General features: G+C 42.6%; 1 protein-coding gene across 7 annotated transcripts in view; it reads left to right on the forward strand.

Moving 5' to 3' along the window:
* LOC112258735 (RNA binding protein fox-1 homolog 2) overlaps window positions 1–16,154 on the forward strand; it is a 40,802-nt gene extending 24,648 nt beyond the window's left edge. The window contains exons 7-13 of one of the 7 annotated variants that reach the window (XM_042327580.1): window positions 8,803–8,890; window positions 9,016–9,072; window positions 9,205–9,349; window positions 11,229–11,271; window positions 12,405–12,496; window positions 12,777–12,852; window positions 13,039–16,154. In XM_042327580.1, the coding sequence (XP_042183514.1) occupies window positions 8,803–8,890; window positions 9,016–9,072; window positions 9,205–9,349; window positions 11,229–11,271; window positions 12,405–12,496; window positions 12,777–12,852; window positions 13,039–13,083 (546 nt within the window). In that variant the 3' untranslated portion in view covers window positions 13,084–16,154. Of the gene's footprint in view, window positions 1–8,802; window positions 8,891–9,015; window positions 9,073–9,204; window positions 9,350–10,789; window positions 10,836–11,228; window positions 11,272–12,404; window positions 12,497–12,776; window positions 12,916–13,038 lie in introns of all 7 variants that reach the window. The other 6 variants (XM_042327578.1, XM_042327579.1, XM_042327577.1 and 3 more) reach the window with 6 other exon arrangements.
* The last annotated feature ends 1,078 nt before the right edge of the window (window positions 16,155–17,232 follow it).

The following is a 17,232-nucleotide window of genomic DNA, read 5'->3' on the forward strand; positions in this document are numbered from 1 at the left end:
TTGACATCACCACCCATAGACCAGGGCGCTCCTACCCTGCTCCTGGAGAGCTACCCTCCTGTAGGTTTTCACTCCAACCCTGCTCCTGGAGAGCTACCCTCCTGTAGGTTTTCACTCCAACCCCAGTTGCGATGTACCTGATTCAGCCTTTCGACCAGGTAATTATTAGAATCGAGTGTGCTAGATAACCTACAGGACGGTAGTTCTCCAGGAACAGGGTTGGAGAGCCCTCCCATTGACGCTTAAATCAATTTCCAGGCAGTGACAATTATATGCCATCAAGCAACTCATCACACTGATGTTTTGAAAGTGACATTTAAGACATTTGACTGTGGGATACCCCGACATTGGACGGATACAGCCCTTTAAATCTTGTCACCGTTCTGTCACACCACAGTTCCCACCCTGAGGTACTGTAGTAGTAACAGCGTATTGAACGTGTAGGTGTGTCTCTCTCCGCATGCCGCTCTTGTTGATGTGTTGGTGTGATGGGAAGTGATTGCTCCGTGGCGCAGAGTTTTAGACAGACATTAGATGCAGTAGAATATGAAGGTGCAGTCTATCACCCCAGTAGTGGTGGTAATGAGAACGAGCAACGAGTCTCCTGGTGCTCTTGAGTCTGCATGCATCTCATCAGACACAGGGTCGCAGGGAGGAGAGCTCCTCACTCAGAGACCAACCATGTCACCACTGCATGAGCCTGAGTCTCTGACTCAAGATAGAGCTGGGTGTGATAATGACTAACTTACTGGGACTGTTCATCTGATCCTGCATGGCTGATCCGTTCTCATTCAGCGATAGATGTATGCTACACTACTGCAGGTGGCAAACCGCCCACAGCCTCCATTTGAAACAGTTCTGTCTGTCCTTTTAAAGAAAAGGGTCATGTTCTTCAAGAAAGCCAATCAGACTGGATGTTTAATCCTGACATTTCACCTCGGCATCAACCTAATTGAAAGGCATTGATTTGGATCCTTTTTGAACACCAGCTCTTTCACTTGAGCTTTAGATGTGAATTGGCTCAAATCAAAAGAAGGCTGTGATCACTCTGCTCCCCAGAACAGTATTACTGCTCGAAATGGGCTGTTTGTGATAAACTGGGCTTAGCTTTGGATTTAGTCATGGTTGTTGCTTGTTTCAGATACTTTGCATGATTGACAGAGAAAAAGAGGTGAACTTGTGAATGGATTGGTGTGGTTGTGTGTGTTTATGTGAGAGGAGGGCAAAAGAAAAGGGGACAGGGAGTATGAACTGTTCCTTTACCACTCCTCTCTCTTTCTCCCAGACCACAGGCTGTTCCCTCTCTCTCTCTCCTTCACTCTCCCTCTCTCTCTCCTTCACTCTCCATCTCTCTCTCCTTCACTCTCCCTCTCTCTCTCCTTCACTCTCCCTCTCTCTCTCCTTCACTCTCCCTCTCTCTCTCCTTCACTCTCTCTCCTTCTCTCTCCTTCACTCTCTCTCCTTCACTCTCTCCTTCACTCTCCCTCTCTCTCTCCTTCACTCTCCCTCTCACTCTCTCTCCTTCACTCTCCCTCTCACTCGCTCTCCTTCACTCTCCCTCTCACTCTCTCTCCTTCACTCTCCCTCTCACTCGCTCTCCTTCACTCTCCCTCTCACTCTCTCTCCTTCACTCTCCCTCTCACTCTCTCTCCTTCACTCTCCCTCTCACTCTCTCTCCTTCACTCTCCCTCTCACTCTCTCCTTCACTCTCCCTCTCACTCTCTCTCCTTCACTCTCCCTCTCTCTCTCTCTCCTTCACTCTCCCTCTCTCCTTCACTCTCACTCTCTCTCTCCTTCACTCTCCCTCTCTCTCTCCTTCACTCTCCCTCTGTCCAAGCCAGTCAAGTTTGTCTTCCTTTGTTTCTCCACTGTTATGTCTTTCCCTGTGTGACACTCCCCAGTCCTCTGTCCCTGTGTGACACTCCCCAGTCCTCTGTCCCTGTGTGACACTCCCCAGTCCTCACCCTCTTGTCTTGTATATGTGCACCTGTGTGTGTAATACGTCTCATTGTATTTCCTTTCACATGTTATATTTTCGTCTTTAGTCCTTTAACTCATCCTTCTCTCTTTTTATCTCATTTTTTCCCCCTAAAGTTATTTTGTGATTCATAGCGGAACTAAATGTTCCAAAGTCATTTCTTTATACAATTATCCCCCTCTGCAGATCAAAATATGAATCCTGCCCACGTCGCTTTTACTAAGAATCATTTTACGCTACAATTCACTTTAGTATTTTTACTGCCACTCCTGACTGTGGGAGACATATTTTCAGACGCAATTAAGCCAACCTCTTAATAGAAAAGTGGTCGACCTGGTTTTTGTGTCCCTTAATCTTATGACCACTATAATTTGCATATGTTGAAAGAAGCACCCCTCCAGTCCGTGTGTCTCTCTAGAAATGGAAAGATGCTCATGCATTGAGCAGAAACTCATTTTGGATGATTTGTCTCTCTCAAAAACTGTATCACTGCTTTCAACTATTATCCCCATTTTATTTCACATTGGGGGATTTTAATTTTAATTTATTGGGTTGTTTGTTGGTTTATTTATTTGTTATTATATTTTTTCTGTTTCCCTGATGACTTCTATGTGTGTTGTCAGTCTCCACGGTAACCACTCGCGTGTCCTCACGCTGTTTCTTCGGCAACGGTAAGTTGTGTATAAATGACATAATCGCTGATCTGACCCCAACCCCTCCCTTGAAAAAGGCACTAGATGCAAAATCACACATTGTTTTGAATATTCCTAAAGGAACCATTAATTTGGTAGTTCCAATCGGTCAATTAGCTTATTGGTAGTAGATGCTGGGAGCAAGACGTACAGTAGTTGCATGCTTTAGTTATGTCCACAGCATCTTTGTATTGTATATTACAAATCAATTTGAAGTATGGTAGCCTAGCATTGTTCTGATCTCCCAGCTATCCAGAGTATAAGTCCCTTTTATGATGGGGCCTGTATTGATAGGGAAGGTAGCAGTGACGAGGCACAGACACACACACACACACACACAGACAGACACAGACACACAGCCCATTGACAGCCTGGTCCAACTAGTAATAATAATGGATCCACCCCCCTCCCCTCCTCTCATTAACACCTCCCCGGAATGTCCAAGTTTAATCATCCTCCTCTTTGCAATGACATGGCTTACCAGAACCCATTTGATTAATGCTTCATTGTATGTATATTCTTCCTAATGAATTGTTATCCCCAGTAATGACAATAACCCATGGCTCTCTGGGAAGCTCCTGTTCAATTGTGTTATCATCCTTTCAGCTGCTTCAGTCAGTGTTAGTTAAGGGGAAAATAAATCTGTCATAACTTTTGGGAATAACTTTTCTTTGTCTCCAGTGTTGGATGGGTTTCAGATTCATGGGTGGGCCTGTGTAAAGGTGCAATATGCAGAAATCGCTTTGCCATTTCCTGGTTGCTAAAATTCTAATAGTTAGCCTAATTTCTGTTTATGTGCCAAACAAGTGACCTATAGTGTAGAGAGTCATTATATCATTTAAACCGCTGTGAAATATATTTTCAATAATGGAAAAATATTGTACTTTCATCTGTTTGAAGTAGAGGTTGACCGATTTATGATTTTTCAACGCCGATACCGATTATTGGAGGACCAAAAAAAGCCGATAGGAATTATGACGCGTCAACTATTTCTCTCTATACCATTTGTATTTCATATACCTTTTGACTATTGGGTGTTGTTTTTGTTTTTTACCCCCTTTTTTCTCCCCAATTTCGTGGTATCCAATTGGTAGTAGTTAGTCTTGTCTCATCGCTGCAACTCCCGTACGGACTCGGGAGAGGCGAAGGTCGAGAGCCATGCGTCCTCCGAAACACACCCCAACCTAGCCGCACTGCTTCTTGACACAATACACATCCAACCCGAAGCCAGCCGCACCAATGTGTCGGAGGAAACACCGTACACCTGGCGACCTGGTCAGCGTGCACTGCGCCCGGCCCACCACAGGAGTCGCAAGTGCGCGATGAGACAAGGATATCCCTGCCAGCCTAACCCGGACGACGCTGGGCATCAAAAAAACGGCCTGAATCTCTTTCTAAAGACTGTTGACATCTAGTGGAAGCTCTAGGAACTGCAATCGGGAACGATTTCGCCCTATTATAAAAGTGCCAGCCATTGAAATCAGTGGTATGCTGAATTCTTTTATTTATTTTATGGTTTGTCCTCGGGGTTTCACATGCCATTTCAGTTCTGTTATACTCACAGACGTTGTTTTTACAGTTTTAGAAACTTTAGAGTGTTTTATATCCAAATCTACCAATTAAATGCATATTCTAGCCTCTGGGCCTGAGTAGCAGGCAGTTTACTTTGGGCATGCTTTTCATCCGGACGTCAAAATACCGCCCCCTATCCCAAAGAAGTTAAGAACGGGAAGCATAGAAATGGTGCACATGGAAAAGATCTACCTTTTCTTAGACTTGCTTTCATTGAGAATGGCAGATCTATAACTCGCATTTCTATGTGAATTTGGTCCAGTCGTCCAAAAAGTTAAATATTGCGGTTTTAAATCCTAATGCACAACATGTGGATTGCAGTTTTAAATCCTAATGCACAACATTCAAGCACACAGAAAGTAGTACAGAAATTACAGTTACCATTTTCAAACACGACCCATCAGTTATGCTGATTGGAAAGTACAATCATCGCTGCAAGTTGCACTTGCACATAGAATGGTAATTCTCACTCGCGTGGTAGAGGACATGATTAGAACACAGCATTGCTTCCTACAACATGGTGTGTTTTTCCATAGAGATCCTATTCAATTACTAGAGGGGCTATTTCATAAGCCCTCTAAAGTTCCAGAATGGGGTTAAAATGGCGCCCATAGTGGTCAGGGAGAAATCCAAATTGGAATTAATGGCTAATTGGAATTAATGGCTAAGGCATAATCCAGATTTTACTTATGCAGGAAAATTAAAGTAATGCATGTGATATATCAGAAATTGTGTAATCAAATTATTGTCAACCTAAAATATTGTAATATAATTATAAATACAGTTTAAAGGTTTATACCAATTTTCCGTATAAATAGCCTCTAAAATATGTTTGTAAACCATACATGTTAAAAATGTTTGTTTTCATGGGAATTTGAGTGCCATTATATGATGTAATAGCATTACTTCTTGTATTTCCAACTTGTCTAAGTCCTATCATCAACTGATTTCAGCCAGTGTATGGCTGTGGATTGACTGCATTGTTCGAATGGAATGTTGGCATATTGACAGTTAATAAAAATTTAAAAAATCTACGGAAACATTCCTCTAAAACTGGCTGGCTTGCTAGCTAACAAACATACAGGGCAGATAAATCCTTCAAATTCATTATTTTATATCAGGGATGGGCACCATGGGGCGTAGATAAAATGTTGCTGTTTTAAAGATAGTTTACTGCAATTCCAAGAAATGTGCCGTGGGGTGGAGAGAAGATTTTCCAATTTTAGAACTAATTCCATGCAATTGTTTTTGTTTTAGAGTTAATTACATGCCATTCTACACATTTTGCCATAAGGTGGAGAGCGATGTTTCCAGTTTTTAATATAATATCTGTGAGACTGACTAACACAATCAATGGGGGCCCCCGGGCTCTAATTCAACCTTGATTACTAGAAGTTTGGATAACTGGCTGCTAGACTAACTTACCAATCTAAAAAATGTTAGCTGACATGGGCTAATTTGACTGACATAAAATGAAAACGCAACGACATTTTGAAATTGCACCTTCTGTTTTCTGCTTCGCAATAGTAAATTGTGACCCCGACTGAGCCCCTCGCCCCCAAAAAAATATCCTTGGGCTGCAGCCACCAGTTTCTCAGCCCTGTTTTACATTATCTTATCACAGCACTGGCAAACCATAGTTGACCAACTCCCTGACCAAAATGGCTGACCTTTATCCAATCATAAAAATATTCATGTCAATTCTAGTATTCTAATTCCTAATTCTATGTGTTTTTCTGTGTTCTAAATGTGAAAGTATACTGCGCTAAAGTGTATATGCTTATGTAGTTCACATTTTGAAACTTCAGGGAGAATCACTCATGGAGACCGATAGATTAACACAGGGGCATAGGCATTTGTGGGGTGGACACAGGCCCACCCACTGGGGAACCAGGCCCTGCCAGACCCACCCAATCAGATTGGATTGGTCCTGCAGGCCCTCCCACCAATTTTTGTCCATTCAGCAGTCATCACAAGTATATCTGTTACAGGAGTTGGTGAAATTGTAATTGTTTAGAAAAGATAGCTCATCCATCTGTCCATATTTTCTCTTCACAATGATAAGCAGCATTAATCGTGTTGCTCTTAAAGTTTGAGGATTTTTTAAAGTTCAAATTGTGAGCAGCAGCAGGGCATCTTATGGAATGCACTTTAAGAGAATACTCAATCAATAAAGTTTATGACAGCAATAACTCACCTCTGTGTAGTGAGTCTAGTAATGGGATTAACAACCAGGAGTTAAAAGAACAGAGATTCATTCTGTTCTGTGAATTCCTCTGTAGAGTAGCCTGAAAAGATAAGGGGTTTAACCAACTGTATATAAACACATTGGGTTTAACTGGGTGATCCTTTTGCTGTCCATTTAACCTCCCTTTGGTTTGGTTTTCCTTTATTGAATGGTGTGTGTATTAGTTTGTGTACTGGTCTTAGTTTGTGACACACAGTAATAATGCCTGGCAGTGTCTCGTATTATTTGATTTCTCTCTTTTTTGGGGTATGAGGATTGCTCTTCTCTCTCTCTTCCCTCCATCCTTTGGTACTCTGTCTCTCTATTCCTCCACATATAACTTAGTGAGATTTTTGGGAGAATGGTCACAGAATCTAATTGCTTTTTTTGAATGACGCACCTTGGTATTTGTTATTTTTGTTTTTGAAAAAATAATTGTTGATTTTTGTTGTTGCTTATGTAGACGATGTCTCTCTCTTTCTTACACCATCTTTGTGTTTCCCTGTTTCTGTATGTGGACTGGCTCTGTATCTATCTATCTCTCTCTCTCTCTCTTTCTCACCTGCATCCCTCTCCTGAACTCCTTACCTGTCCCATCTGTCTCTGTATGTGTTTGATATGGGAGTGCTGCGATTGTTTTGATTGGTCTCTATGCTGCATCCGACGCTTGCTGATTGGCTGAATTACATTTTTTGGTTCTTTATTCTCACTCTTGGTCATGTGATGCGCCCATATTTGGCTGCGTATAATTTTTGTCTTATAAAATTTATTAATTTTGTCCAACAAATGTTTTTTGCACCCCTCTTTCTCTCCCCCCCCCTTTATGTATTGATGTTGATTTCTTTTTAGGTAAAACCCCAACAAGTTTGGTTTAATTTGGGGGCGATTTGGGTTACTTTGGTCCAGTTCTATTGGTACTGCTGTGGGCTTGTTGAGGGGGGGATGGGGTTGAATGTTTATTATTAACCCATGCAGATGTGTTTCTCACTGGTCTCTGTTTGATTTGCATGTCTACCTCTCGGTGAGATTGATCAAATTGCATTACCTCCCCTGGCATTGACACACCACTAACTATACATAAGGAAATGGATCATTGCCCAGTTATCACACCCAAAATAGAGGCTTATAAATGACCCGATATGAATGCTGTGATATGAAAAGATTATCAGCATTAATCTGATTCATTAGGCTGATTTATTCATTTTATTTTAGTGTCTTCACTCACAGGGACAATTATGTCAGCTAATTGAATCATTCAAGGCTGACCATCTCATTTGCAATGAAGGAAAATGAGGTAATTTCCATTTGAATGAGGGCTGCAGTGATAGAGTATGACTAGTGGGGTGTTGAAGGTGGCTGAATCCATAATGGCCTTCTAAGTGGAACTTTGTCACATAGAAGTCTCAAAGCTCTCCAATTGGCCAATAGGTCATTAGTAGCTCACAACAAAGTTTGACATGGCGCAACGGCACACTCAAACTGTGAAATTGCACGACAACAGTCATTCTCATAAACCCCATCAAAGGCGATGGATAAAGATTAAGGGAGCCTAATATGGCCCTTTGAAGTTCAGTGGGGGGATTAGCCTAGCTAGCAGCCATCTTGATTCAACAGCCGTCTCTGTTCACACACCTGCAAACACATATTATTATTCTCCTGCAGTGCCACGTATCTCAGCTCTTCTCCTTCACCTTAGCGCTCCATTTTCCTTTCTTCTTTTACCTATAAATCTCTCTCTTCCTCTCACCGCTGGGCTCAACCACTGGCCCTCAGTGTAGCTAGTTGTCTCCACAATGAGTCATCGATTACACTCCTCTTGGGCAGAACACTTTAATTGCATGACTAAGATTCCCCCCTAACAATCCTCCACCCACTCATGTACACACGCGCACACAAACACCGCCAGGGAGAGCAGAGACTACTTCATCATAAGCGATGTTGTCAGCTGTCGTATAACTGGCTGGGGAGGGGGCAGCCTGGCAGGGAGGAGTTAACGATGTGATGCATCAAACCCACCACCATATTGATGTGAATGATCCAGCGATGGTGAATGGGGAGCAGACTGTAACTGTGGCCTCCCTGTATGTGTACACACAATCACCATCTTCTTGGCAAATGGTCTGTTGACCTTAGACAGCAGGAGTGTTATTACCATTGTATTATTCACACAGTCAGAGTTAGATATGCTTTATTTTATGAATTGCTATCACGTGTAAATGTCTAATATTGGTCCACTTGTGTGATTGTCTTTTGTGTCAGTGTTTGTGTGTGTTTCCTCAATTGAATAGAACGGGCCAAACATTGTGCTCACTGTCCCTCCTCCCACTCCCCAGGTTAACAATGCCACGGCCAGGGTGATGACCAATAAGAAGATGGTCAGCCCCTACCCCAACGGAGAGGCCCTTAGCACCCTGCCATATGGTAACCAGATGCAAACTACTCCATTAGCCTCATTATGATCCCTAACTGTTAGTCAGCTGCCCATCTCCCTGTGTAACCCTATCTATATGAAACCCTCCTGTTTCTGCCTCCTCTCTGCTTCTCAGCAGGATGGAAGCTAAGCCCAATGGTACAGGCCATGTACGGACCAGAGCTCTATGCAGGTAAACCTCGTCTTCCTCTTAGATTTCATGCCCTTCATTTCACCCAAATCTGACTTCATTTAAACATCCCTAATTCATAGTACCCCCAGGCATTGGATGTTCATACCCTCTCTCTCCTTTCCTCTCCCTCAGTTCCGGGGTTCCCCTACCCGTCTGCGGCAGCGGCAGCCTCCACGGCAGCTGCGTTCCGTGGTGCCCACCTTAGGGGCCGGGGAAGGCCAGTGTACGGTGCTGTGCGTGCGGCGGTGCCGCAGCCTGCCCTCCCTGCCTACCCTGGGTAAGGGATTCAACTACAGATCCCATCCTCTGAACGGACACACTTAACATGACATTTATATACGTTCCTTCAGTAAATTCAGTAGTTTACTATAAATACCAATAAGCGTAATGTCATTAGTTTGGTAGTATAGACACAAACTCCTCTGAGCAGAACAATAATTTGACCCTCTGCGTCACACTGCACACAAAGACCAGACACATTTTCTTTCTATTTTTCTATGTTCCAGTAATTCCACTAGAAACTGTACTGCATGTTGCTGGGCTGTGCCAATTGGTTAATGGGGATGCAACTGCTGTGATATTCTGGATTTTTTTTATTTTTAATATTGCTGCAGGAAATGACTCTTTTATATTTAATCCACTACTGCCTGACTTCAAACAAACGACTGGCTGACTTGTCCTCAGTCTGTCCAGGACCTTGTCAATGTAAATGGGCCTCTGTTCCCTCTCCCCGGGGGATGCTGATAGAGGATGGTACCCTATAATACAGTCATGTTGATAATACCACTTGGTTCAGCAGTAATGGAACAAATAAATGGGAGTGTATTTCCTCTGCATGCTGCATGTGTGTGAAATAACTGTTCTATCTCTCTCCTTGTGTGTTCACTTTTCCCCTCAATCATCTCCCTGTTTACTTTCCTCCACACTGGCTTTCATTCCTGCCACTCTGGTCTTGGACCATCTCACTGTACACACCGACCCTTCCATCTCCACTGCTCCTGTTCCTCCCTCCTTTGTTCCTCACTATCTCCTCCCTCCACCCCTCTCGTCACCTGCCGTCTCTGTCTGCCATCTCCCCTGTCTGCCATCTCACCTGTCTGCCATCTCCTCCCTCCACCCCTCTCTTCACCTGCCATCTCCTCTGTCTGCCATCTCCCCTGTCTGCCACCTCCTCTGTCTGCCATCTCCCTGTCTGCCATCTCCCCTGTCTGCCATCCCCCTCTGCCATCTCCCTGTCTGCCATCTCACTGTCTGCCATCTCCTCTGTCTGCCATCTCCTCTGTCTGCCATCTCCCCTGTCTGCCATCTCCCCTGTCTGCCATCTCCTCTGTCTGCCATCTCCTGTCTGCCATCTTCCATGTCTGCCATCTCCCCTGTCTGCCATCTCCTCTGTCTGCCATCTCCTCTGTCTGCCATCTCCTCTGTCTGCCATCTTCCATGTCTGCCATCTCCCTGTCTGCCATCTCCTCTGTCTGCCATCTCCTCTGTCTGCCATCTCCTCTGTCTGCCATCTCCTCTGTCTGCCATCTCCTCTGTCTGCCATCTCCCCTGTCTGCCATCTCCTCTGTCTGCCATCTCCCTGTCTGCCATCTCCTCTGTCTGCCATCTCCTCTGTCTGCCATCTCCTCTGTCTGCCATCTCCTCTGTCTGCCATCTCCTCTGTCATGTCTGCCATCTCCTCTGTCTGCCATCTCCTCTGTCTGCCTTTCTCTCTTAGCGTGGTGTATCAGGATGGTGGGTTTTATGGAGCTGCAGACTTATACGTAAGTAGATTCCCACTCCTCACACTCCCTCACGACTCTCTCTCCTTTCTCTCTGTGCGTTTCTGCATGTGCATAATTAAATGCGCTGCACAGAGCTGCCCAAATATGACTGGAAAAAAACCGACTTTCATGCACACAGCTCCTATGTTGAATTATGCTAATAGGGGTACACTCTGTACTTTACCATTCCACCGCTGCCTGGGGTCACACCTGTGGGTCTGAGTTTTCCCAGAAGACAGACTGTAACAGAGGGTGTTGTAGTCTGGTGTTGTAACACGGGGTTCCAACATGGTGTAGCCGGGCCGCTCTGTGTGCGCTTGTGTCAGGGCGGGTGTCTGTCAGTGTGTGTGCGTGTGTCCAGGTTGACAATGGCTGTTTCTGTTCTCTCTATAGAATAGTGTTTCAGGACTCTGTCATTAGTAGCAGATTGCCTCAGGTAGGGTCATTACCAAACACAGTGTGTATTTTTATTATCCCTCTGGTGATTTATGATCTTTTGATGTTGTTTTGTTTTGAAACGGTAACTTGCTTTTCATTTTCCTACTAACTCACTGACATCTGCACAGGTGGATTGTGGGGAAGGGGTTTGTTACTAAGCTACTAAACAGCGTGTGTTTTTTGCCAGTTTGTTCAAAGAGAACCTGGTCTCTGGAAGGTAGACTGCTGGCAGAGATAACATGAAAGGTGGCAGTTGTATTTGTCTTGAAGTCACTGGCAGAGAGCCTCTTATTTCATACAAACACCAACGTTCCCAGCACCATTTCTTATGATTGGAAGTTACCACATCCGTTATGCTGAGTAACATCCATAGCTGGAACAGGTACAGCGATGAGCTGGAAGATACTCTATCTGTGTAGCAGCAGTGCCCTGTGGGGCTGAAAATAAAGACGAGGAGAACACGGTTCTTATTACTAAAGCCTGTCCCCAACCCCTTCCCGGTCTGGACTCTTCTCTGGAGCTACAATTACTGAAGCATGCTGATCCACGTCTGCATGCTCTACAGGCATACCTACCTTTTCTCTCTCCCCCTTACCTTCTCTTATAGCCCCCTCCCTCTGTCCTGTCCACTAGTTGTACTGCAGGTTTCCAGGGGAATGGTCTGGGCTCTGGGTTGTATGATTAGGTCCAAATGCAGTGGTGTGTTCAAATAGATTTGCATTGAATTGGGGCAAGCATGCTGTCTCAATGCCAGGAGGTGACACTGTGAGGGTGTTTGAGTGTGGCATCTCTATTTTCCCCCTCTCTCTTTGTCTTATATGCAAATGAGAGATCACAACGATAATATGGATGGTTTGTGTAAATGTTACTTATCTTTCTCTATAATTCTGAATCTTTGATATGCTGCATTATTGACGATTGTCAACAACCTCCACTGTAATTATTATTATTATTATTATTATTTTTTACATGTGTTAATATATTAATCTTTAACCACAAATGTTCTAAACTTGGTTGTTGTACTGTGATTCTTTAACTCACTCTGCACTTACACAACTCTGCCTCGGTAATGATCCTGTCTACCTCAGCTGTACCATGGTAATAACCTCCATTTGTCCCTCTGTCTCCCAGGGAGGCTATCCTGCCGCTGCCTATCGCTTTGCTCAGCCTACTGCTGTAACCGGGGCAACTGCTGCCGCGGCAGCCGCTGCTTACAGTGACAGGTAAGAATAAGGAGGATCGTCTGAGGACTCATCAAAAGCAGCAGCCTTGAAATGCAATAATGTGGCCAGACCTTTACACAATAACATGCTAGGCTATGACTCACAGTAGATATGATTTAGTTTTGGTGGGTATTTGTGATACACTTGATCTTTACAAGTCTTTTGTTTTGTGATTTGTAGTATCTCAGCCTATCTATGAGTCAGTGCAAGGTGTGTGTTATATTCTCACTGTAACTATGTGCAGCTGAAATACATATGTGTTGGTATTCCTCTGGGACAGTTATGGGCGAGTGTACACTACAGATCCCTACCACGCTCTAGGTCCTGCTGCAGCTGCCTATGGAGTCGGTGCCATGGTAAGAGCCCCCCAGCCGCAACACTACAACAACAGGCTGGAAACTGAGTTATCTTCACTTTATGTAAATGTAGTTATTTACTACTCGCACATCTTTTTCACTGCTGTCTGTTGTTTAAAAACAGCTACATCTTCCTTTCCTTATTTCTAATTTCTCTTTATTTCTCTCCCTTTCTCTCTCCTCCAGGCTAGTTTATATCGGGCTGGATACAGTAGGTTTGCGCCGTACTAAACAGCACTCGCACCATGGAATTCCACATTTCTGAACCTCTTCATTTGGGAAGAGCTCCCCTCCATTTTCTACGGGTGGTAGTATTAACCCATGTGTTTTGGAAAAAGGTCATCCACTCAAGATAAACTCAACTGTAACTCGGCTTGCTTCAATGGTCACACTCAGTGACATAGTAATGGATGAATGAAAACTGCCTGTGAATTTCAAGACTGGCAACAATAACTGAAGACAACTGTGGGAAGAACAAGAATGGTTCCATAAAAAACACTATTGGACATGAATGGATAAATTGCTGCCCACCAGTAACTTTTTACACTACATCACTACAAACCTTTGCTCCTAATAAATAGTCTGTGGTAATAATACTCAAATGTAAAATGCACACATATGTACACAGCTCAATGTGTTAATACGACCTAAAAGTAGGCCATCACTAGCCTAAAATCTTAGGTCCTTTATACGAAACACTACATTGACAAAAAACCTGCCCAGTGGAGGAATCCCATCAGTTAAACAATGAACACATCCAAGTTGTTTTTTTAAAGAACCTGTTCAACAAAAAGGTGAATGACACGAAGAAACGCAAAAAAAGTCAATAATCTGAACTACAAAAGCTGAGCGACAACGCAGTTAAACCTAGGTAACAGCTGTTGCCCTGAAAATGATTAGAGAAATCCAAACAGTCTACCATTACATTACATTACACCACCAACCCAACTGTACAAGACAAAAAAAGATAAACGGTGTGAAATGACAAGGAAAAAGAAACAAAATGACTTGTTTTTGTTCTGCATTACCTCAGTTTTTCTTTTCTATAATTGTCTATGAAAAAGCATTGCTTAAAATGATTATTGTTATATAATGTGGATGCAATGAAATTACATCCACTATCATCATCATTTTCCAGTTGATTAATACTGCTATTGCTGGTCTAAGTATTAAGATTATGATTCTTACTGTAGTTGAAACTATAATGACACCTCTTTTGATCTGTATCATGTATCCTTACTATCATATACCTACATTGTCTTCATTTTTCCTTTTGAAAATATTGTGCAACCCAACTCCTAATACATGTTCTCTTTACTAGACTATATGACATTCCAGGTGTAGCATCAGAATGGTGACTGAACGGGGTAAAACATTGAAAGTGTCTGGGCATAGCTAACATGCTGTAGAAACCAGTCATGCACAGATAAGAATGGAATTCTTAGGGGTTTGAGAGAACAAACCAGATGGTAGGAAACATGAGTGTTACAAACACTACAAGTTGATGTTACTTTTGGTTTCACCATTTTTAATATATTTTTTTGTCAAATTGACACAAATACAGACACGCGGGAAATGAAACAACATAATGTTCACCCAATGCAATCTTCCTCCTCCTAAGTCTTTGGGAATGTTCTAGTCCAGTATGTATTAAAGTCACTGCCTCAATGCTACTTTAAGGTACAGAAAGTGGCCAACAAAAATATATAAATAGTCTTTGACCTATTATGTATCTCCATATACTCTGAATATGTTATTGCTATCGTTTGTCTTTTTGGTTCCAAAGATTCTCTAAAAGCACATTTGTTGGTCAAGTGTACACATTTATTATACTTTTTCTGATTGTTCTTGCTGTTATTTTAGCTCTTTTTCTATTTTATGGTGGGTTCAAAGTGCTCCCTTTCAGTTTGCTGATGGTGGTGTTTTAAAAGCACCGTGTCCTAGAAAATGTTATCTGAGAAGTGGAGAGGGAAGATGGGGGCAAACATGAATTTATTTACATAATTTTATAGCAACAGATTAATAAACTTAAAATCCCCAAAATACATTTGGGAACTGGCAAAGTTGGTCTTTTAAAACAGAGCTGCTGAATGTGCCGAGGGCTTTGATGAAATGGTCCCAGGCAGATGAATAACCCAACATTTTACACTGCCTTAAATATAACATTTTAGGAGTCCACAGTAGACTTGAGAGGGGAATTTGGCATTTTGATAGAGAATAAATGTCAGGCTAGAGTGAGTGTGATGATGAAACAAAGTGTTCTGTTCCACACCATTTTAAAGAGCCCCCCCCCCCACACATGCCTCCTTTTTTCCATTTGGGAGTGAGTGTGTAGTTCAGGAACAGTTGTAGGGTGGAGGACCCAGGTAGAGAGCTGAGCCATAAACCACCTGTTGACATGATGATTACCATGTTGCTAGCTGTTTTATCAGGCCTGGAGGGATGCATACAGCTGCATTAGTTATTCTGTTGAGTATTTATGCCATGCTATCATGACAATAAGAATTTTGAACTTCTCTTAAAAAGTATTAAGTATCAGTATGCATGTTTCTGTGAGAAGGACAGGGTCAAAAGTCATTTCATTTGTTGCATGAATCAAAACAATTTCTATGGAAAGGAGGCTATGTGAAATATGAAGGCAGGATCGAGAGGGGTTTCAACATAGTCCACTTGAGTTTGTTTCTAGTTGGGGGGGTAATGATATGTAAAATACTGCCTGTTTTAAGTTTATGCCTGTGTTATCTATGTTCTTCTGTGGTCATGGTATCATTTGAATTACCAGTTATATCTCTTAGTTCAATTTTAATTTGGAATGTTGAACCCCTGCAGTTTTTCCTTTTGAAGTATGTTAAGTAACCAATGATGTTGTCCCACCATGCACACAGCAGTCCAGCACAGACTGAACTGTTGTTTCCAATGCCTTGCATTGTAGCACAAGACTGCTCTATGGCACAGCAACTGACCATCCCTCCATAACCTTCCACTTGTTACCCAGCAGTGGAGACTCCCATGTGCCCTCTCACGGCTGCTGTGATCACCTTAGACCCAGATGTGTGTCTGACTTACCCCTGCACTGTGCTGAAGTCAACCTAGTGGGAGTTGTTGGACAGGGATTTCATGAGTTGGAATTGCATGTGCCTTTTTTGTTTTCACATGTGCATTGCTAAGCTCATTGATCCAAGTGATATTGTTTTTAATTTTCTTCAAGTGGCTTGTGTATTTCTTTTTTTTTCCATCTTCATGTTTGCCTTCTATTTCCTGTCATTGTTATTGAATGTACATAATAAACGGTTTGGTTTTTATACTCTTCTTTTCAACTCCTTATTTAGGTCAAATGTTTGATAGATTTTGTTGCCTTGATTATTTGTATGTAATCATAGGGTATGGAATGGCCACACAGGCCATACCTATTGTTCACTAGTAGTAGAGCTGGTGGCAACTATGCCAACTTAAACTCTAAAGTAGCCATTTTCTCTAACCAATCATTGTGTCTAATCATTGCGTCTAACTAACCATTGTGTCTAAAGTTAATGAATGAATGTCTGGGTTGAGTTTGGAGGAAATCTCATATCCCTGTTAATTGCTCTAATGCACAAGAGGCTAATTGCCCATTTGATGACATGCACTTCCAGATGATTGAAGTAGGACTAAGTGAAAGGATTACATTGAGGGCTGTTTGATCAGTGAAACAATAAAGCACATGGATCCACTGAATTATTGAGGTATTGACCCGACTGACTCACCCACTATGAGATGACCATGATGGCTATAGGCAGGCAGAGTAGAAAGTTATATTGCTCTCATGTTATTCCTAGAGCGCTACAGATCTATCATTAATATCAGTAAACTGCTATTTGCATGGGGAAATGACTTGATGGAATGCATTTGTTTACATTTGGTGGCTCAATAATGGTATGAACATTGAGGTAAATTGAATCCCACCAACAATAATTCACATCTTGTACAGTGTCATCTAGTGGTTAAAACAGTAGTACCACTCAGTCTAGCTTGTGCTTCTTTTTGTGAGAATGAATCAGCCCTCTGCTGTTAGATATGACTAACAAAAATACCTTTTAACATTCCATTTTAATAACACTTTTTCAACTGCACAATATGCATAGCATAACATTGATTTAAACATGTGTTTATAAAGTGGGATGTAAAAAAAAAAAAATGGCATCCACCTTTACGTAAGATGTTAAGACATTATGACAAGGGTCTATTTTATCGCTGCCAGGTCCTGTCTCTCCTTCACACATGCCTGGCGCTGCCCCTGCCCATCCCTGCAGTTTGTCACCCTGATACAGACAGATTCACGCCTCCTCCTGCCTGAGACTATTAGACAGTCTCTGGTGTTTTCAAGTAGCATGTTGCAAAAAC

This window comes from Oncorhynchus tshawytscha, linkage group LG09 (assembly GCF_018296145.1).
Source record: "Oncorhynchus tshawytscha isolate Ot180627B linkage group LG09, Otsh_v2.0, whole genome shotgun sequence".
NCBI lineage: Eukaryota > Metazoa > Chordata > Actinopteri > Salmoniformes > Salmonidae > Oncorhynchus > Oncorhynchus tshawytscha.